This window comes from Dinoponera quadriceps, unplaced genomic scaffold (genome assembly GCF_001313825.1).
Source record: "Dinoponera quadriceps isolate SergipeBrazil2010 unplaced genomic scaffold, ASM131382v1 scaffold777, whole genome shotgun sequence".
NCBI classification, from domain to species: Eukaryota; Metazoa; Arthropoda; class Insecta; order Hymenoptera; family Formicidae; genus Dinoponera; species Dinoponera quadriceps.
The window spans coordinates 115,196-137,959 of NW_014555488.1; the positions used below are offsets into that span (position 1 = coordinate 115,196).

A 22,764-nucleotide genomic window follows, 5' to 3' on the forward strand; every position below is an offset into this window, starting at 1 on the left:
CGGCGACAGGCAGACAGACGGACAGATGGAAAGAGAGAGAGGAGGCGTCACACAGCCGGGATCAGGCGAATAAGCGAGCTCGACAAACATACATCGGTATCTCCGCTTGGAAAAAACGTGCGTTATCACGCGCTCGCGGCAGACTGCCTGTCTCGCGACTCGACGTATACGCGCGCTATTATTTTTTATCTGCCTCGACGGCAATTTCGAAGAACAGTGTTCATCGATAAAGCCGCGTCGTCGTCGTCGTTGCCATCTCCGCTACCGGGACACGCTCTGCACGCGTTCTTCGTTCCGCTCATCCGCTGCTGCCGAGAGATATGCCTTCTTCATCGCGTTATCGTTTGACGCAGCAGTCCTATCGAGAGTGAGAGAGAACGACTGCGTTGCTTTTTGCCGTACGAACGTAAGGAAGATCTCGAGTGTGTTTACACGATACAATAGACACTTACAATTCAATATCTCTCAGCCCTACAATTAATACCAGATAAGGCCGCAGTGCATCGGTAGTGGAGTGGCTTCTTTTCTTGATAACGATAATAATCATTCTCCGCAGATAAGAGAGCAGAGTGAGATAGAGATACATTGAAAAGTGAGTTTAAGTGAATCTATTTGACAAACGAGTTTTGATCGAAAGAAATCGAATTTCTAGTTATGAGAATCAAATTTGGTTCGTGAGAAGTAGAAAGTTTCATTCGAACAAAATGCGTTTGGTTGTTCATTATCAGGTAAATTCAACAAGACTCATTTTTCAGCGTAGATAGATAGAGATAGATAGATAGATAGAAGAAGAAAGAGAGAGAGAAAGAGAGAGAGAAAGAGAGAGAGAGAGACACCTATCGCGCGTTACAAAGCAGGATCGCGATACACCATCGCGGCGGCGGCTCCCGGCTGCAACCTTGAAAGCGCATCTCGCGCGACTCCGGGCGAGTGAAAGCATCCTATCCGCGGAAAGGCGCTTTACCATGCCGTGGGGTTCCAGAAACATTTAGACACGGCCACTTTTCATCTCGCGCGATAGATGCGCACACGTACGTAAACGTGGGCCACTGCCGCAGCTACGAAGAGCCATGCGTGACAAAATAACAATTCCAGCGTAGCTCGCGGCCGTCATTGTCTCTCCGTCGTCTTCTTCATCCGCCTCTCTCATATCTCTTTCTCTCTCTCTTTTTCTCTCTCCACCGTGTCTCTTCCCTCGCACGAGTAAGCGCGCGTCCGCACCCGCTCTCTCTCTCTCTCTCTCTCTCACTCTGTCTCTCTCGCGCGTGGTTGCATCCTTGACATTTCGAGTAAACGTCCGTAGTGGCTCTCTCGGAGTTCTCTTTCACTTGTGCAACGCGCTCTCGTGTGCACCGGCCACACATCGTCGCACACCGGCTGCGTTCGATTATTAAGCGCGCCGACGCGATGGCCGTTCGCCGCGAAATCTCGCCGATCGTCGTCGCAGTGCGTCGAGTCGCGCGCGCGTGCTTTTCACCGCTTGCAAAATACACGCGAACGGCGAACGCTCAGAAGCGACGCCCCGTTGCTTTCTACTTGCTTTTCCAGCGAAATGTCACTCGCCGGCGCGACGGCGTGAGAACGAGCGAGCGAGCGGGAAGCGCGCGCGCGCTGGAACCTTTGGAGAGATTTATAATAATCGGACTCGATATTTATTATTCCGGAGTCGCGCGCGCCGAGGGATTTACGTCTCGGCGCGCCTGTCTCTTCCCCGGCAGAGATTAGCTCTCCGCTTCGGGTCTTCCCCGGCGCCGGTCTTCTAATCGACTTCGTTAGCGTCGAACGCCAGAAGTTATAAATCCAGCGTGCAGGTGTGCATTTCGTAAGGTGGAAATTGCGAGAAGGATCGGTCGATCCAGAGGGCGGGCCGATAAATCGCGAGTGGTGTCTCAGAATTTCGTGTGAATGTGAAAAAAAAAAGTCTCCCTCCCTCTCTCTCTCTTTCTCTTGAAGAAAAATGATTTCTAATACACTGACAAATCCATTTAGTACAATTAAGTTAAATTCTTGCTTGAATACGGGCAAACAAATGTTTCGGTTATGAGAACCAAGGTTTGGTTCTCCGAACCAAAACTTTTTCTCATTTTCGTTTCACAGAACCAAATCTTGGTTCTTATAACCAAAACACTCGTTTGTCCTTGTCCAAACAAGAATTAAATTAAATTCAACTAAACGGATTTCTCAGTGTACATTCATAGTCATTAAAAACCTTTCCTTTCCTACTTTCCTGCTTGCTGCCTCTCGTGGGTTTTATCTCTCTCGGCTATCTTTTTGTGTCGCACGTATGGTTATCGTCACGCTTCTTAACTAAATTAGTCATTTATTGAATTTACCATATAAGAATCTATACTACTTCGTTGAATTTTCTGAAACAGTATTATGACTTAATTCTCTAATTTTTACTCTATAAGTGTTTATACTACTTTACTATTTTTTTTGTTTCTAAATTACTAGTTCTTATGTATCAATCTAATTTGTGCCTGAGGGGAATTCCTTTCCCCAGAGCGCCAAATAAATAACGTTTTCTCTCTCTCTTTCTTTCTCTCTTTCGGAAGAGCGATTTCGATTCTTCGTCGCGTGCGTATTTCTGCTTAGCGGTGTCGTTCGTTAAGTACTACAATAAGTCGCATGTCGGAGCGCAGCCGATGCTTCGGTGAGAGAATTTATTTTTCGCAAACGAATGCCCGCGCACATACGACGTATCGTATAACAGGCTTTATCAAAGACGCCCCCCCGCCCCGTTCGTCGAGAAGAGCGACTACACCGTACCCCGGTCGTGGCATTTTTCGTACATCACCTTTGTTGCAGCGGCGCGACGCGTTCACCGAAAGCTCGACGCGGCAAATCGCTGAAAAGGGCATAAAGTTCCGGCGGCTCGCGCTCGCGACGTACAAAAGGCCGAAGGCTTTCGCTCCGAGCAAAAAGTGCAGCGCGCACGTGGCCAACACCCGCATGCACCGCTCTTCGTGGTCTCGTGTGTGCACTTGGCCGTGTGTATATGTATACACATATGTATATTTGGATCGAGCTATGTGCGTTCGAACAGAGGAGAAGGATAGAGACGTTGACCGACAAAGAGAAGAACACAGAGGACGGAAAGAAACGTGTGTGTGTCATGTGTGTGTGTGTGTGTGTGTGTGTGTGTGTGTGTGTGTGTATATACGAACGAACGTGCGAGAGAAAGAAGAAGATAAATAGAATAGCACGGAGTGAGAGAAGAGGACGGAAGAACGACGGAGAGGAAGAGGAGGAACGTCAGTCAACGAGAACGACAGAAAGAGAGAGAGAGAGCGAAAGAGAGGAGAGATAGACAGAGACGGAGACTGCCGGTAGCATATGCGAGCATGTGAGTCACATGGAGCGCCCTTTGTACATAAGTGCAACGCAACTTGTTACAGTATATGTAACGGCCTAAGCCAGTTTCGACTGTGTGGGTGTACTCGCGCGCGCGTGTGTGCAAGCGAGAGTACGCGCGCGATCCACAGTGAACGCTAAACTGCACAAAGAACTCCTCTCAAGGCCGCCGGAGCTGCAGCGCGACGCGATACACGAATGTACGCACGCACGCGAATGCGTAAATGCACCTCGACCGCGGCTCCTCTCCGCGCGCGTGCTTACTCGCTCTTGCTTGCTCTCGCTCGCTCGTCCTCGTGCTTTTTATCGCGCCGCGCTTTTGCCATTTTTCCGGAACAAGGCGACAGATACGCGAGCGAGTCGGCCTGTATAACTACTGCGTGTGACGCGAGCGTGCGCGGACTCCGCGGCTCGACCGTGATTTTCCCCGTTTCGGGGTCGCGTCGAAGGCGCGTAAGTGCGTTCCGACTTAGCTAATCGCTCGCCTTTGGCGACGTTTTGGTCATTCGAGGAATTCTGAGTCGAGTCTCCTTGCGCATTCGGTGTGCGAGAGCTTTTCGAGAGATGTTTAATTCTCACTTGAATGATCGTGTTCACGCTCGCGGGATTTCTTTTGTCCGACTGAACGCGGCGGTAGCGGCAAATTGAGACGAGCAAGTGTTCTTATAGTTTTAAGATTTCGAAGAAAGCCCGTCTTTTTCCCAATTCTCCCGCAGATTTCTCCGATCCGCGTCCGAAGGGTGTAGAAATTCGATCGGGAAAATTCACGTATCGGTTGAAAGCTGACACATTTATTTCTTTCGTAAAGGAGATAAGAAGTCAAAAAAATTCGTACGGAAATTGAGGAGAAATCGTTTTTCCCCAAACTTTAATACACAGTAAACGATTTTGTGTTAAATTTTTTTAACACCTCTCACGTATCCGAAATGGCCCCTCGAATTTTGGTATCAATTTAACAGTAGGTGAATTTGTTGAAAAATAATACAAATATTGTGTCAAAAGTTAACATATAGTTAATACGTTAATCGACATTGAAGTATAAAATGTGTTGTTTTAACACTAACACATGTTGAATATCGACTCAACACAAAAGATATTGAGATAACATAAATACAATATGTTAAATCAATATACGTGTGTAAAAAATTTTAATAAGGACTTTAACACAAGATGTTTGTCGTCGCGATAGATTCTCTTGATCTATTCCGATGAAACCGAGGCGTCCATAATTACGACTCATCCGCTGACTCAAATATCGGGATTCCTTAGATAAGAAAGTAGTTCGACGAAAATAGAACCGTTAATCCGTTCTCGCCACGTGGACAGTAGCTCTCCTCTCGAGGCACGTCGTCGAACAAAAGCCGCGGATTCGTTTGATGATTCGCACCTGTGTGCATGTGTGCACGTGTATGTGTGTGTGTGTGTGTGCGTGCCTCTCTGCGTGTGCATTCAGGTCGCGCACAAGTCAAATATAATATATGTCCGGCGGTTTCGAGGGATTCGCCAAAGTGCGCGCGCGCCTTCCTCCTTTCGAGAGGAAAGGTCACGCGTAACCATGTATCGAGAATCGATCGCGGCGGCGAACAAAAAGGTCGGACCCGGCGGCGCACACACGTACGTCGTGTGCGTTTTACAGTTGATTAATAGAGAGCGTCATTATCTATCGACGATTTCAGCCCGCCGACGATGTACCGCGCCGGCCGCGTTATCTTCCCGGTATCGCGCGACAGCGCGACGCTAAAATAGAAAATGGAGAAAAACACAAACGAAAGGGAAGAAGAGAGAGGGAGAGAGGGAGGGAGGGGAAAATATGAAGATGAAAAATAACGGCAGCGCGCAATAATGTTGCGTCAACGTCGCGAGCGATTACGAGACGAGACGAGCGCGGTGATATTAGAGAAACGCCGCATCTTCTCCATCCGTCCGTCCCCGTTGCCCAACACGTTGCGATCGCACTCGAGATTAAATTATCCCGTCGATCTTGACTGACGGCTCCGCAATATTCGATAATAAAATCGATAACGCGCTGATAATGTGTCGCGGTTAGCGCGGTGAACTGCGAGCGAACGTTAGTTTCGTTCAATAGACTCATTATTTCCGGAGAATAGGGAATACAGCATTTCTCTCTTTCTCTCTCTCTCTCTCTATCTCTCGTTTTCTCTCTCCTCTTTGGTGCAATTGCCTCCACCTGTGCGAAATAACCGGGTACTCGATGAGTTCGAGTTACTGACGGAATGTCCGGTAGGGACAACTAGGTCAATATTGACACTAATTCAACCCGCCTTGGTCGAGCGTGCTGTTGGTTCCGCAATGCAGATAACCGTGTGCAAAGCGATCGCCGATGCTCTCTCTCTCTCTCTCTCTGTCTTCCCCTCCCTCCCTCCTTCGATTTGTTTGCCGCTTGCATCATGTATCAGAGCGTCGCATCACGCGTCGACCATGATGTAAAGGACGATGCATAAATGGACCGATTTCGGCTTCCGGAATTGCGAGTAAAAACGGTGTGTTTTCTCGTAGAACCGTTCAATCCGATTCCGAACTGTTGAATCTGATTCTGACCTTCACAAAATTTTAATTAGTCAGGAATTTTCCAAGGGCCAAAATCGGCCGTTCTCGCTGCGGTGACAGCGATCTTCGACCTCCTCTCTCGCGTCCCTCGCGCGTTTTCGTCATCACATTCGCATCTTCACAGCTCCGTCTGTCGATGTGCACCTTTCGGACAAAGTTCGTCGGAGCCGTCGGTATCCCAGCAGCGGCTACAATTTCCGACAAGTCGAGCCGTCCGAACGATCACAATTATCAATGCAGCGCAACACAACGGTCGCCCTCTCGGTCCACCCGTCATTATTCCGCGAGTCCTCGGTAATAATCGAGCGAGTTTCGAGCGGAAATCGATTCCTCGAAGAGCGGATTCGCCGAACGAGGCAACGAGGCGAACGAACGAGCCAGCGAGCGACGCCGTAGGCGCGCTTCGGGACACGTGCGGCGCAGGGATGCGTTTCGTGAGTCGCGAAAATTAAATAAAGTACTCTCTTTCCACCGTCCCCTTCCTTACCCGCACGGGGCTACATCTCGCGATCGTCTAATTCTTTCGTCACCCATCCGGAGACCTCGGATCCCCGTCGTCACGGTTTCCTTCGTTCTCTCTCTCTCTCTCTCTCTCTCGCCCCTTCCCCCTACCGACGGCTGTCGCCCCCGCGTTCTCTTCTTCTCGCTCGTCGTCCCTGATAAATTCGCGGAGCGTGATTCGAGCCCATCGCTCATGTGCGCAGGTAGGACGGTGAAATAAAAGAACGCGACGTAGAGATCCGCCTGGTGCCCTCGAACGAGTCGTTTCGTACCGTCCCCCTCTCGCGACGACGAGGTTCGCGAGGAACGTCCCTTTTGACATTCTTTTATCGTTTACGTGGGAGTAATCGAGGACTTTCTCTGGAAGCTACCCGAGGAGTGCATCTCACGTTCACGGGGCTTCGCGTTCACAAGCGCGCGCGATTTTAGAACCCGCGTCCCCGTCATCGTCGCGGCCGCTTATTTTCGACCCCTCGGAGAGCGAGAGCGCGAGAATCGGGCGAGGGCAAGCCGAGCACACTAATCGCTGTGGTATTTGGGCGCGGAGTCTTTAGTTAGAGCCGTACGGCTCATCGGTGCGCGGCGGAAGGCGTGGAGAAACATGGACATCGTCGTCGCAGCGAGCTACGTCGAGCTGCGCCGAGATTGTTATCTCGTAAAAATCGCGTGGACCGTTAATTCAGAGAGAGAGAGAGAGAGAGAGAGGGAGGGCGTACGCGTGTTACCATCGCACGGCGAACGAGCGACGATAGCGAGGAACGAAAGCGAGAAATTTGTAAGGGAAAGGGTTGAAGGCGTGTAAAAAAAGAAAGAGAGGGAAGGAGGGAGAAGGAGGTAAAGAGCGATCGGTGCGCATGAAAGATCACAAGGACCGAGCGCGCGCACTTGACTTTCACGCTCGATGAAATTTCGATGACCGACCGCGATAAATATATAATAATCGGCGCAATCAGCGCGAGGAGAGAAAGAGAGAGTGCGATGGAGAGAGGGCCCGCGTAGATAAAATCTACCGAATTACATGAGCCGGTGGATACGCGTGCCCCTATCTGACCGGCCTACCAGAAACGGCTTTAAGGGACCGTAAAAATGTTTTACACCCGCGCGCTAGAGAGCACACGAACAGTGCAGGGCAGACAGGGCAGGCAGAATGGAAGAAAAAGAGAGAGAGAGAACGAAGTAGGTATTCTCCTCGATGAATATTAATGGCCGCAGGTATAGTTACGGGACTACCGAAATTAGCGAAGAGCCTGTTGACTATTTCAATCGGGGCGCTAATTAACAAGCCGGAAAAGACACGTCCGCCGGAGATAAATATTCATTTGCCGTTGTACGAGCAATGTCCTTCTCCTCCTCCTTGTTAGCTGCGAAATCTCGCGTACGTGATGAACGATCTGAGAAAGAGCGCGAACGGAGGAAATTCTTTTTTTTTTGCGATATATTAGGTCTGTTCTTTATCGCTAAATTGGCTGTATTAATTTGTACACAATAGACCCCATTAATACTGTACCCATGTTTACATTGATAGAAAATTATAGTTGTTTTCGGCATCAAACGTACCCTTTTTTATTTTAATCACAAAAAATAATCAGCAGAACCATTTTTCTAGCAAGTGTTACTACAGTGTCAGTGATGATAATCTTACACGCATGCTGCTACTACTATAAAATATTTAGCGCCGAAAAGAACTATAATTTTCTAGGCATAATGACGTCGAAAATGTTCAATCGGAAGCGTTATTCGTGCATCACGACTGTGAATAATTTGATGAATCGGCAACAATTTTCCAAAGCAGCGATCATGATGTATAAATATTCGAAAATAAATATTCTAACGCACGTAATTGGCAATTCTCTATATTATTATGCCTGGAAAATGAGACAGCATTAATAGTCTACCGTGCTAGTTTTCTCCTCTTCTTTCTTCCACCAAGTCTTAACTGCATATCTATCTCTTTTTGAGATCTATAAATGTACACTAGTTCAGCGGAAAAGAACAGATTTATCGCTCGACGTCGCATCCGCGCGCGCTCGCCTTGCGACAACTTATCGGAGTGCCGTTTCCTGATACTCGTTTCTCGATTATTAACCGTTACGCACTTTCGACGTATTAAGTGTCACTGGCGATATTACGACGGATTGTTCACCTCGCTATCTATATATGTAATTATCGTATTTACCACGTGATTTCACACGAATGTAAATATCGTCTCAACATCGAAGGACGCACAGCCGATAATCAGAGAGCGCCGGAGCAACGCGGTCTAGTGATTTTTTGTCGCCGCATAGTTGTAGACGCACTTTGTGTGTGAAGCGCGTTATTACGCGCGTTTCTGTATTCCGGCGATCGTCCTCCTTTGTCTCGACTATCGGGGCGCTTGCATAACGACCGCACGCGTACGACGATTAATTGAACGCTCGGCCGCTTTCCATCGGCCGGAAATCGCCAGGACGTGCGTTTATCGTTATCTCTTTAGAGATGCTATTCTCGTGCGCGCGCGAGTTAACGAAGCGTCTCGAGGAGAAAAACGAGGAGGTAAATCGGAAAGAAAGAGAGAGAGAGAGAGAGAGGGAGGGAGGAAAAAGGGTAAAATATTCGATAAACGAATATTTTATGACGGACAGGTTGACGAAAAGAAGCGACATCGCATGTCCGTCTCGTGACGAGATAAAACGCGTTTTACACGTGAGACTATAACGGATTACCGTCGACGGCGAAGCGACGGGAGAGAAAGAGAGAGAACGAGAGACAGGAAGAGATCGCAAAGCTCCTCCGTCGTCCGAGGGATGCGATGAATTTTTGAAGAATTCTGTCAATAGCAGTCGGTCTCGCCGATGAATGGCTCGCGGAGACCCGAATGACGAATTCCTCTTCAATATTTCATAAAGTCTATAGACTCAGTTGCAGTCACTGTTCTCAAACCGACCGCATCGATCGTCGCCCGTCCGCCGCTATTTAAGTGGAATATATCTCCGATATAAGTAGTCCGAGTCACCGCCAAAGTTTGCACGCCAAAGTTTTGCACGTCGTCGCATCGACGCGAAAACGCACAGGCGCATTAGAGTAACTCATAATTAGGCCCGACTCGACAATCTTTCGCCGTACGATGAAAACTTTTGATTCAATTGCATCAAGAGCGCGACGAGAGCTCGCAGTCGGCTCGAGGAGACTCGCCACGTTTGCGGCGCGGGCCTACTCCGAAATCCCGAACAGCTGTTACGACACGAGGATTTACGAGAGAGAGAAAGAGAGGAAGGGAAAGACAGCGAGAGATAGACAGAACGAGAGAGAGTAACGTAATACGAAGTTCAGTGTCAAGTGCGTATCGCGTTACCGGCCAGTCATCCGATCTGTCTCGTAGCGCGAAATTGAACTCCGTCCGATTAGAGCGATCGTGAGCATTCGATTCGTCTTATCGGGACCGCTCGTGGGAAAAGCAAAACGATGAGAGGAGATAACGAGATAAGAGAAAGTAGAAGAGAGAGAGAGAGAGAGAGTCATTATTGTCCGATTCGAGTTAGGTAGTTGGCTCATAAATTTATTTTCTTATGAATATTTTTCAAATTTTTAACAGCGTGTTAATCGAAACGTCTGCACACGTGTAAAATTTGGAAAAAGTTGATCGTATCGAAGCTGAGATAATTGAAGTCAATGTTAGCGCTATTTACACATATCACAGATATGAAAACAGCTTCCAATATCACGTTTTTAATTCTAGCAACCAAGCTACTTTTATAATTTTGATGAAAAATGTGAGGACGACGAAAGAAACTTGTAGAAATATAATTAAAAAAACTGACAAGGTCATTTAATCATCTAATTTTCCAGAAATTGATATGTAAGGATTCGGCGATATCGTTTGCGTTACATTTCCCTTTGTGACTATTCGTCAAGCATCTTTTTAAAGATAGAATGGTTAGGTAACTTTAAAGATAGATAATAAATACGTGAAAATGCGAAAAATACAAAAAAATATTGAAAAATCCGACGTCACGATCATTTCTTTAGTAGCGCGCAAGGAAGACGAGAAGAGAAGCAACAAGGGAGGAAAAAGCGGGGAGAGAGAGAGAGAGAGAGAGAGAGAGAGAGAGAAGCGGCCTTAAAATACATTCGGGACGCGCGCGTAATCGCGATTGCCACACTCTCTCGCGAGGCGCTCTCGCCGTGCGACGCGATGACGAGAGGGGGAAGTTTTCTGCAAATGTTACGAGGAGACTCCGCGGGACTGCCCACAGCTGTTCCTATAAATAACAACCCCCGATTTGATGCAACCACGCGAGTGCTCGCGGCGATTCTGCATCTTCTCTCGCGAAAGCGCGGCAAACTATGGTTATTGACCCTCGCGGGCGCGCGTGTGCGTGCGGCCCGGCACTATTTCCGTTCGTGAAATAATGGGCCGAGAGGCATCGTAACGTGTGATTTAAGCGCGCGCAGGATGGAGCGAGAGAGAGAGAGAGAGAGAGAGAGAAGGAGAGGAGTCCTCCGCGGGTCAGGGCGTCGACTGCGTAATCCTTGGCCGATCCGGGAAATGTTTATCCTAATTAGTCGTCGAGTAGCGCTCGTGTGTGAATAATTAAAGGCGACTTATAAATAATGATCGAGCGCAGTACGCGGGCGAATGACGATACGAATAATCCTGAGAGAGCGACAATCTCGAATTTATAACCTCTCCGGTATTTCTTTCGTATTCAGAGCGTCGATTTCATCTCGCGGGCGATATCTGTTATCTAATGATGAAACGATGAGGCACGCATTATGCGTATGCGCGCGAAACTTCGCTGCGCGGACAGATTTCACGAGTGTGCTCGAGATTTCAGACGCGCTCGTCGGGCGGAAAGGTCGCCGATTGCGTAATTTCGCCGGTAATATCGCGCCGGAGCGTCGCGCGGACGGAAAGAGAGCGAGAAAAAAAAAGGGGGGAAATAATAAGAGAGGGACGCGCGTTGAAAATGACGATGCAGGTACGATCGGAGGTTCGGCGATGTGTTATTATTATTGCACACGCGTCGTGCGCACACACGCACTCGTGCAATTACGTTCTCTCACACCGATGCGCGCGCGCTCGCTGGCTCGCGCGGCTTTATTCGCACGGCAAAGCGAAATGCGATAAAATATATTGTACAATGAAGCGGAGGATTTATCCGCGGATTACATTATCCATCACGGTCGAAAGATTAAATCTCCATAAATTATGCGCTGTGTACACCCGGCGTTGTTCATTAGCGACACCGTTTCGAACAGCCGCGAAGTGTTACGAGAGTAATGCGCGGTAAGCGTTACCGCATATATCACACGCGATATCTGCTCCTCCCGATACGTTTTTTCATGCTCGTAGTTACAAACGTATATGTACACACACACACACACACACACACACGTGTATTGCGGTCAGTCTGCGACTGGAGGAATCTTCGATTGCAATTATCAAACCGCAAACGCGATAACGAAGGAAGTGAGACAAGAGCGTCTCCTCCTCGCGCTTCGACATTTCCGCCGATGAAGCTTTTCATTCGTCGCTGGAAAAAAGAAAGCCGATTGCCAGCACGGAGAGAAATAATCTTGCTGTTGTAGCGAAACCATCGTTGCATATTGCGACAGCGATAAAATTTAGTTAGGTATAACCAAATTAGCGAATTATTCGTAATTAGAATACACGGACAGAAGAAAGTGATACATTTAAGTAAATACTTTCTAAGGAATATTGGAGTAATTATTTTGCTAGGATTAAAATAAATGTTACTCGAATGTAGCACTTTATTTCTTTCAGTATGCTACATTAATGAATCAAGTGATATTTGTTTAGTAATTTACTTAATCCAAATAAAATAATTACTCCGATATTCCTTAATGGTGTTTCCCTATATTTACTAACTTGTTCTTTCAGAAAAATAATGTGTACATTCCATAAAATATATCCAGCGGATGGCAACTAGTATCCTCAACAAGTCGTTTTACCGTCCACTTAGTAACTGATGGGTTTTGCTGCGATAACACGAGATTCGCTGCGCCAGCGAGTTATTTTTCTCCGTGTACGCATTCAATTTTCTCGACCGACCGATCGAGCGCGCGACAGCGATTTCGCAGTGATACCCGCCAGAATGCCCCGGCATCGCGATCGCGCGATCCGTGAGGTATCCACGCGGCTCTGTCGCGGCGGGAAGGAAACCGCTCGGAGATTTCGCGACCGGCCACGTCCTCGAGTAGTCCGGCTGGCTCTCGTCTCGCGAGTTTTCCACTCGGTTTACAGCGCATAGCTAGACCCGGGCGAGAGGGGGGAAACGAGCGATGGATGATGTCACGCACTTGCGGTTGATAGCCGCAATCTCTCTGCGAGGTGCGTCGGCACGATCGACATTCGAGATTCGGACTTGGCACCGCCGGGCTGCATCGCGTTTTATAGCGCGTTTTACTGCGTGTGCTGCGGTGCTGACCAGTGTGCTCTTTCTCTCTCTCTCTCTCTCTCGCTTTCGCTCGCTCGTTCTCTCTTTCTCTCTCTTGTACCCCGGGTTCCCTCGCGTATCCACACTCCGGCCACGATCCTCCTCGCTCCTCTGTCCTCCTCTCTTTTCTCTGTAAAGGAGGCACGACCAGCGCGGCGCAGGGTCACGGCCGGACATCGTCTGCCGTACTCTTTCTCTCTCTCCTTCTCTATCTCTCTTTCTCGGTGCTCTACACCCACACTACATCTGTTCTGCCTGCGTAGCGCGTTCCCCCTTCTCTCTCTCCCCCCTCTCTCTCTTATTCTGTCTTTGCCTCTCTCGCTGTGCACTCCCGTGAAGCTGAATTTCACTGTGCGCCGAATATGAGCCATCGCGATCTCGCGAGGACTCGTCTCGCCTTCGCTTCTGTCTATGCGAAAACTAGCGATGAGTGCGTGCGTGTCCCCGTATATTCCTCTCTCTTTCTTTTTATCCGTTAACCGTTCAACGCATAACAAAATCATTAATATCATCGAAACGTCGGAACGAAAACGCGGAAGCAATTCAGTGCCATTATTGGATTTGGAGTCACGATCCGAACGAAGATGTGAGCGTGCGGGGGACGAATTAGCGACGAAAGTAGCGACGGTCGAATAAAGAACTCACTTGGAAAAGCGATTTTCCTAAGCGGAAAAAGTGTGAGGGGACGACTCCTTTGAAAACGGCGTGTCATCACTCGAGTTAACTATCGAAAATTCCTCGTAATGGGCGTTTCCAGACGAAAGATACACGAGTCTGGGGTTTTCATGTGCGCTCGGCGCGCGCGCACACACTTACACACTTACATGCACACACATAGACCCTTTTTTCCGATCAAATCGCTGTTTGTCCAGGGCGACCAGGTGCAGCGACGACTGGTAGTTCCGGGATTTTCCTCGGTTTTCCGAGAAAACCGGTTTTTTTTCGCTCTACTACCTGACCATATAGTTTTCGGTTTTCGGCGCAGTTGGTTGACGTCGTAAGCTTTCCCACTGCGTCTCGCTACCTACCGAATGTCACCTTTAGAACAATCGATGATAGGCGGGACCGTTCTGACCGCAAATAAATCACTCGGAGCAGTCGTACACAATAACTTTCGATATTTCACGCTGCGTAGCGAAAAACGAAGTGCGTAGACGATGCTACGTCATGGAACCTTGGCAAGGTGCACAGAAAGGAGACTCGGTTTGTGTAATCGATGATTTCTGTTGTCCGGGAATGTCAGATAGGAACTCGCTCGTAGAAACAAACAAACTTTCTGTAAGGGAAGTTCCTGTTCAGTCAATTGTCCTGTTATCTTAAATTTTTAACGCGTCCTATTCTTCAGACGATTATCTTCCGTCACACTAACCGTCGGGATGCTGTGTTTGTCACCGAGTTTTTGTCTGGTCCCCATTTCGTCACACGAACTAACGTTTCCTTTCTGCGCACGTAGAAGGTGCACAGGGACAAATCATTTTGCCGTTACAGCGAAACCGTCGTTATCCCACTGCATATTCACTGCGATCTCGCGATGAAATTTAATTGGCATAACCAATCAAATTAGCGAATTATCCGTAACTAGAGAAGAAACAGTTTTGCGTTAACAGAACAAAAAATATCCGGCTGAGTGTATTTATCTTTAGGACACGTTAATTTGCTGTTAGGGCAAAGAGGGAAGTGTTTTCCTACATTTACAAATTTGTTCCTCATAACAAATTAATTTGTAGATTCGGCAAGATAATCCGGGGAACGGCAATTAATATTCCTAATAAATCCGTTTTGCCGTCCATAAAATAACTGACAGACTTCGTCACGACGGGATACAATTTATTGCGCCGGCAAGTTATTTTTCTCCGTGTAGAAAGGAGCGCATCGTAGATCCGTGACAGAAGTAGACAATGAGAAATGACGAAAGCATCGTCGGAAGTAACGACGCGCTTTTCTTACTATTTTTTTTTCCTCTTTGTAACGAGGTCACAAAGACGTCACATTCGCCGAGAAACCCACGCGATCGCGGCCGAAACGGAGCTCTCTCTTTCTCTCCCTCTTTCCCGCAGCGATTCTGCGACTTTTGTCAATCACCTCCGCTAAGATCGCGCGCCCGAGGCGTTGTGCGGAGTCGCGAGAATCGTGCGAATCAACGTGTCCGAATTCTCTTGGCTACCTGACGCAGACCGAACGAGATATTTCGACGGTGACTCACAGGGGAGCAACGACCGCAATCGATGATGGGATTTTCGCGCGATATGGTGCAATACTCGCGAAATGATCATCCGAGATTCTCAGGAGACTCGGCGAATTCTTGAGACGGGAAGTCCGCTGGTAAGCGGCCCGTCATTCCGACCGTCCTGACGTCAAACAATTCTAAGCTACACACGGAAAAAAGTTTGGTTGGATTTACCAGGCGATGAAGAATCAACCAAACGCGTTTCGGTCGAAAGAAGTCGAATTTCCGGCTCTTATGAACCGAATTCGGTTCTTCTATCCGGCAAATTATGTAGCTTAGAATTGCTTGACGTCAGGACGGTCGGAATGACGGGCCGCTTACCACCGGACTTCCCGTCTCAAGAATTCGCCGAGTCTCCTGAGAATCTCGGATGATCATTTCGCGAGTATTGCACCATATCGCGCGAAAATCCCATCATCGATTGCGGTCGTTGCTCCCCTGTGAGTCACCGTCGAAATATCTCGTTCGGTCTGCGTCAGGTAGCCAAGAGAATTCGGACTCTCTCTTGAAAACGCGTTTGGTTTGTTCACTTTGTCAAGTGAGTTCAACCAAACCTTTTTTTTTTCCGTGCATTTCTTTAATACCGGGAGTGCACACGACGCGAATACGCTCGGGAATTTTCGATCCGAAATCGCGTGCACGAAAAGACGCTCTTCTCGGGATGGGCTGTGACGTGCGAGGGGGATTAATCAGCCAGCAGCGGCGCGGAAATTAAAATGTCACACACGAGTCCCTCGCGTATTTCTTGCGCTGCTCCGAATTGTTCCCCGGCGCAACCACGTGTTGCACCCCGGAATACTCTACTAGCCGAGATATTATCGAGCGGCCTTCGCTGCGCGCCGCGTTTATCTCGTTCGTCGGCGGCTTTTTCAGCGATACCTTCGACCGTCTATCCGATATGTTAGTTTCGCAGATTCAGTGGGATTAGCGACTTGAGCGATTCACGAGAGCTTTAGCGAGGCTAGTAAGCTCTCACGTCGCTTGGGCTTTTTGATCAGTGAGTGAGTCGGGAAATTGCTTTTTTCGATCAATTAGATATATTTATTGAACATTTCGTCATTTCAATGTTTACAAAGTGCCGGGTCTCGGCTCGCACATTGATTCGCTTATCGTTCTACATTGTTCACACACAATTTTCGATTCGATTACAATTTTCCTACTCTAAACTTTCCTAATGTAAACGTAAAAAATAGAACACGTCGCTCCGGGTTTACACAATTACGCTCCCACCCTTCGGCGAACATCCCGCGCTTTCGGCGCTTTAAAAAACAAAAAAAAGAAACCTATATCTCGACTGTCATGCGACTCGTCAAACGACCGATGGTGATGGTCTTACAATAGTCATATGTAAAAAAAAAAAGTACAAATTGGCAAATCCTCATCTACCGACATCATTGCTCTCGGCGCCTGCCTGTATCCTTTCGATCATCGCATTGTGATTCATCTCGAGAAATCTCACGCTAAAATTTAAACGCTCCTCACGAATCGTCGCCGTCAGGACGACTCCTCGTACGCTTTCGCATTCTCTTACGCTCTCTTGAAAACGCCAATTTTCCTCTTCATGGCATCATGAGAGGTACGAACAACCTTACGGCTCTCGACCACGATTTAATCTCTAGATACAATTTTGGACAAATTTCTGTGTCACAGCTGATCGAACAGTAACAATCAAGTCGCCGTATACACGGAGGGAAAAGTCTGGTTGAATCAAGCTGACAACACAAGCGAACGAATCGCGTGTCTTGGTCGAAGGGAACGAACTTTCCCGGCCATAAGAACCGAACTTGGTTCGTACGAGCGAGAAATCCCTCGAACCCTCGAAATCATGTTTGTGATTTTACATTCGCTCGCGTTGCCAGTCCGATTCAACCGGACTCGTTCTCCGTGCAGTATCAAATCTCCGATAAGAAACGTAGGGAACGCAGTTTCCTACACGCGACAAAAGTCGGTCTAACTGTCAGTCATTGGCTGGCTGGCTGGCTCGCTCGCTCGCTCGCTCGTTAACTAACCCGGTTAGCTAACCAGTAAGCTAATTATCTAGCTCTCGCAGCGTCCGACTTCCTGATGATTGAGCCCATCGCGCGCTCAACGATCCAACCCTTCGAAGCGCGCGTAATCGCACATTTCTATGTACGTCAGTATAAGAAATAATAAACGGAGAGACTCACGATTTCGTGACGGATGTTGGGCATTCCTGCTGCGAAGTGCTCGGTGCAGGGCTGCGTAGAGGTCCAGCATCAGCGTCATCTGATGCGAGTCCGCCTCGCCGTCGGTGGGCAGCGCGAAGGGTATAGCCATGCCTGGTGTGTTGATTCCGGTCTTCTTCCTCCTCTCTTCTACCGTCGTCGATCGCACGCGACCGTCCCGAACTCCGTCAGTGACCTTTGACTTCGGCCCCACCGGTCTCGCTGTCGACGCACTGTAACCGAACCAAGCAACGTTCGCGGTTTAGCTCACTGAGCGCACTCGAGAAAAAATCTGACGTCCCTCCTCGCGCACAAGTTCGTCCGGCGAACGAAATCGTCGCGGAGAGTGTCTCGCTGCGTGACGCGACCGATATATCTCTATCTATCTAGGCTAACGCACGCACGCACGCACAGAATCGCGGACGCGTTACACGCACGTGACCGTACAGTTCACCGGCGCACGCTCTCGGCGTGCATCTCGTCGCAGATCGCACGTGGGTGCGATGTGCGCGCACGCAACGCCGATTCGGAGGCGATCCGTCCACTTGCCAGACGATCCCTGTCGAAGGGTTCTCGCGCGGTGTCTCTCGAGCACGCTGCGAGAGGTCGATGATCCTCCTCTCGCGCGCGCGACTCGTTGGAGTCACACTCGGTTCGACGCGGTCACGACGACGTACGAACTTGTCTCTCTCGCTTTTTGCGTCGCGCGACGAAACTTGTACGACGAGCGGCTGTCGCTTCTTACCTTGGAACACTGACAGAGAACTCTCTCTCTCTCGTGAGCACAGAGCACGGTGTGCGGAACTTCGCAAAGTACAAGTCCCCGAGAACACGGGGGGAGGGAGCGCTCGTTTTTTTATTCCGAGCGATCTCCGATCGCGGTTCAATGTCCTGTGACTCGGTTGGGCTGCCTAGCACCGTGCGCTTCACGTGACAAGGGTAAATGCAGCACAGACCACAAATCTCGAGCACGTGCGAGTTGCCTCGGGGTTGCGCGCTGACACGTCTCACCGCGATGTCGGGGCTGGCGACGCGACGTACACCGTGACGCAAAACTGTGTCCTCTTTGGCGCGATGTATCACACGCGGGGCTGCGCGCACGAAACGAAGAAAGAGCCGATGTGCGGGGATAACACGAGATCTCGACTGAGCTCAGGTAACGAAAAACACGTCTACACTCCTCGAGGTCTGGCGCGGTAATGATTCTGTGCTTTCCTAGCCACTCGGTACGCACGTTCTGCCGGCTCCCCCCCACTCGTCCCGTGCGGACGATCGGTCGCGCGGTGGGGACACGTGCGCACGCAGCCGCCGAGAGGCTGTAAAGTAGGAGTGGGGTGGACAGTCGATTTACTCGGGGTGGGGGACGCGCGCGAGGAGCGTGACAATACATTGTCTACTGCTCCGAGTGGTTACGTTTGAGCACCAACAACCACTGCGAGAGACCGTGTGTGTTTTCAGTCGCCAGATAGCCGCGACGCGCGTCCAGAATTCCGTATGAAAGAGAATTTAATACGTCGAAAGGGCGCTTCGGGTTTTCTCAGACTCGTCGGAAAAAAGAAAACTGCCTCTATCGTAGCGGAAGAACTACAGTTTTACAGTTTCGGAAAAAGTCATCTTTCAGCGGATTCCTTCTTCCATTTCTGTTTCAAGGGTGCAGACATTTGTTTCAGAGGAATGTCTATGGTTAAAAACCTGCTATATTTTTCGTTTTTCTTGTAAAGAAGAGAAACTTGAAAAATCCGCGGAAAAATGAGGAAAAACGATTGTTTTCTGAAACTTCGAAGCTATACGCTGAGAAAAGTGTATTTAAAAATTTTCTTTTAGGATATAAGGTTTATTTCTCAGAAATAAATCTTACTTTTGTGAAATAAGCTTCTCCCTCTCTTTCTTTCTCAAATAAATTTTATATCCCACAAATAAATTTTTAAGTATTTTTTCTCAGTGTAGAAGGAGCGACCGCCCGACTAATCAAACTCTCCGTTTTTTTATAATTTTCCGAGATTCGTGAACATCGAGAACGTAAATATTTTTATAGATAATTCAGATCCTCGCATTTTTCATCCGCAATTAAATCAGACGAAGTTGCTCGCGCGCGAAACTGCCTCGGCGAATATCGACGTATGCGGCGCGCTCGTCGGAAGATGCAAGTGCATTTCTGCGGCGTGTGCGACACGGTCTCGGACGTAGCGGAGCGTGTAGCATGTAGCGTGGCGGGATCTCGACGAGGGAGAGAGTGAGAGGACTCACGCACACGAGCAAACCGACGCTCGCGTGCACCTCCGGGCCGCAAAGGCGCGTATGACACGACGAAACGACACTCGAGCGCAACTGCGCAGTTCACGCGAGTGCGAGCTGCACGGGGGTGGCTGCGACCGCAAATCGGAAACGTTTACGTTGCCTCGGTTACTACTCGAAGACCGAATTAATTAGAGAGAGAGAAAGAAAGAGAAAATAATTATGATACTTGCACGAAATATATCCGCATTGTTCGAGCGAATCAGTAACAATTACCACAAAATATGTCGTTGAGATAAACACATGTCAAATCAGCACATGAATATGTTAAAAAATTAACACAAAAATTGCAATAAGAACAGATTTTAACACGAATACAGAATGTTCTTCTACTGTGTGGTATTAAGTGATTTGGTTGCAGCAACCAAACAATTTAGTTGAAACTATTTAACCAACATTTTGGTAACAATCAAATCCTTCTTCCAGTGTTTCGTTTCTTATCAAATCCTTCTTCCAGTGTTTCATCTCAACGTGAAATTCCACCTATAAATTCGAGCTGTGTCAATATTTGAAAACAATATTTAAGTATTCTGTTAAATCGTGACGCGTTCTCAGTGGAAAATTGGCAGTGTCGCGCCGTATCGCGCGACGCGTTAACGAATGAAGAGATTTAGTTGGCGCGCGCAATAGAGTACCGAGAACGGAGCTATCGTCGGTATTGACGATAGATAATATCGCAAAGCATTATCGATATTGTCGGGCTCCGGCTGTTCGCAGACGGCGGTAATAGACGGACGGAATAATAACAACGAGAGCCGCGCGCAGTGTCAAAGATCAACTTTAATCATTCTGACGAACTAAAAGCGGCATTAATGAGCGCGGACGCGTTTATAAGTAATTAGGATGAGTGATAGACGGACATGAGCTTGACTGGGCTGAGAAGGGGGAAGGGGGGGGGGGTGAGAAAGAAAGAGAGGGTTCAGGCTTAATTTCGCGATAATTCGCGACGACGCGAGAGCGATATTCATCGACATCGGCAGCCTCGCTACGGCTGGTTAAGTTTTTTTTTTTTATACGGCCAATGAATGGGTGAACAGAGAAACAAGAGCGCACACAATACGCCTCTATTGCGCGAGCTGATTCACAATGCATACGCGATGCACCGCCCGGCCGCTACAATGCGGCTGCATAAATAAATATGAGCATTTGGTGCTCGCGCGCGCGAGCACGGTGGCACACACGCACAATGCGCGCGAAAAACGGAATCCCGTATTCAGCGCGAATCGAAAAGGAAGTTCACGGTTATTATCATATTAATGTCATTCTCTTTTATTATTATACGCGGAGCTCGATCGATCACGCGCGTACGCGGAGATGAAGCGCGACGTTGCACGTCAGGATTGAAAGCGATCTAACAGTCGAATGTCCGGGAATCGCTTTATCGATTCGTTCACGATACCTCTCACATGAAAACTTGGAAAAGAGAAAGGATATTAGTGAATATGTCACTGATTGAATCAATTGGACAGCATTTCGCCGATAATCAGTGAATATTCGATAATTTTTGGCGGAAACCAAATTCCATTTAGGTCTTCTCTCTCTTCTTTTTTTTTTACGGATTTTAGCCATATACAGTGAAAAATTCACTGCAAATCGCTGTTACACGTCCCGTAGCAGAAACATAAATACAAATACATATACAAAGTTATTCATAAATGCATGTCCATATTTCACAGAATAAATCTACACACTAGAATGAGTAAAAAAACGTCATATCAACGTCATGTCCTACATATCTTAGTTTACGAGTTATGGGTGATTAAAAAAAATGTTCGAAATGTCCGCCTGTCGTGCGTCAACACACGCTACTGCATACCTTAGCAAAAGGTGTGTCTTGATCTTATCTAATGTTTACAAATAATATCCATCAATATGAATCAGACGTGTCGATCCATTACATTTTTATTTTTGAGGCTATTTAAAGAAAAGTCTATTGTGTATGATCACTGCTCATTGTTCATTTGCGAAAAGGGATACAAGATGGATTTCAGACCGTTCTAAGAATTCCTGGTATTTTCGAATTAATGCTCAAGGCATGCAGTAACGTTAACGCATAAGGCGGATACTTCGAACATTTTCTTTAATCATCCATAATACGAACACTAAAATATGTAGGATATATGTTCATGACATGACGTTCTTTACTTATTTTTGCGTAGATTCATCCCCTGAAATATGGACATGCATTTATGAATCACCCTGTATATATTCAAGCACATATCATATTTGTAATAGTTTATATCACATAGCAAGCTCAAGAGCAGATGTATCGGGTTTTCGAGTTCCATCAGAGTAAATCTATTTTTCAAATACTGCAATAAATGATGTAAATTAAATTAATTATAAACATAACTATCTATCTCTTTCTCAAATTTTATTGACGGAAATTGCTGCTGCTGTTTTTAAGGGACTTTTTCAGCGAAATTTTACTGATTTGCAGTGTTATGTTTACAACTATATGACCACCGGTAACTAATGGATTGCTTCTCAATAATACACTGATTGCACTTTAGAGAATAGTTTGATCGATTCGTCATCGGCGAAGTGCACAAGTTGTACTCGGGCGAATTTCGGTCGTTGTGGTGGAGAAGCGCGGATTCGCATGTGGGTCAAATGGCCTAAAGAGAGCGCGATCGCGTGCCATTCGATGGACGAGCGTGGCCGCAAGAGCGAACGGATTAACGTCAGGAGTGGAGCGCGACATTGGATACATCAGACGTAGGAGTTAAAGGCCAGGTGAATCCGGCCGGTGCGTCGAGAATGACGTTACAGGGAGATGACATTACCACTACGGAGAGAGTGGAAACCGGAGTCGGCGAGATGTCCGACCGTGTGCACCTCGATATCGACGTTTATATCGCGCGTCAATCATCGCAAACGCCAAAACAGCTGTGTTTCCATGAAACATCTCCATTGTCGTGAGATTGTAGCTTCGATACATCTTCTCCCGGTAGGAAAACCAATTGTGTTATCGTTACACAAGCATACATAGAAAAAAGTGCTAGATTCGAGTAAATAATTACTCCAATACTCTTTAAGCAATATTCACTTGATCCAGGTGAAATATTTTCCAAGAAAATGATCCGAGTAGAATACTCGATCAAAATAAAATTTACTTCATCCAAGTAAAAATTTGCCGAGGACTGTTAGAGTAATTACTTGCTTGAATCTAGCATTTTTTTCTATGTACGATTTG

The 22,764-nt window shown here is 47.7% G+C and overlaps 1 protein-coding gene across 2 annotated transcripts in view; it reads right to left on the reverse strand.

The window, feature by feature from the left end:
- The window catches only part of LOC106744488, a 43,990-nt gene that overhangs the window by 14,913 nt on the left and 6,313 nt on the right, over positions 1-22,764 (reverse strand). Inside the window, exons 1-2 of one of the 2 annotated variants that reach the window (XM_014619317.1) lie at positions 18,019-18,453; positions 17,256-17,506 (exon numbers count right to left, since the gene is read on the reverse strand). In XM_014619317.1, coding sequence (XP_014474803.1) covers positions 17,256-17,385 — 130 coding nt within the window. In that variant the 5' untranslated portion in view covers positions 17,386-17,506; positions 18,019-18,453. Of the gene's footprint in view, positions 1-17,255; positions 17,507-18,018; positions 18,454-22,764 lie in introns of those variants that run through there. The other variant, XM_014619318.1, reaches the window with a different exon arrangement.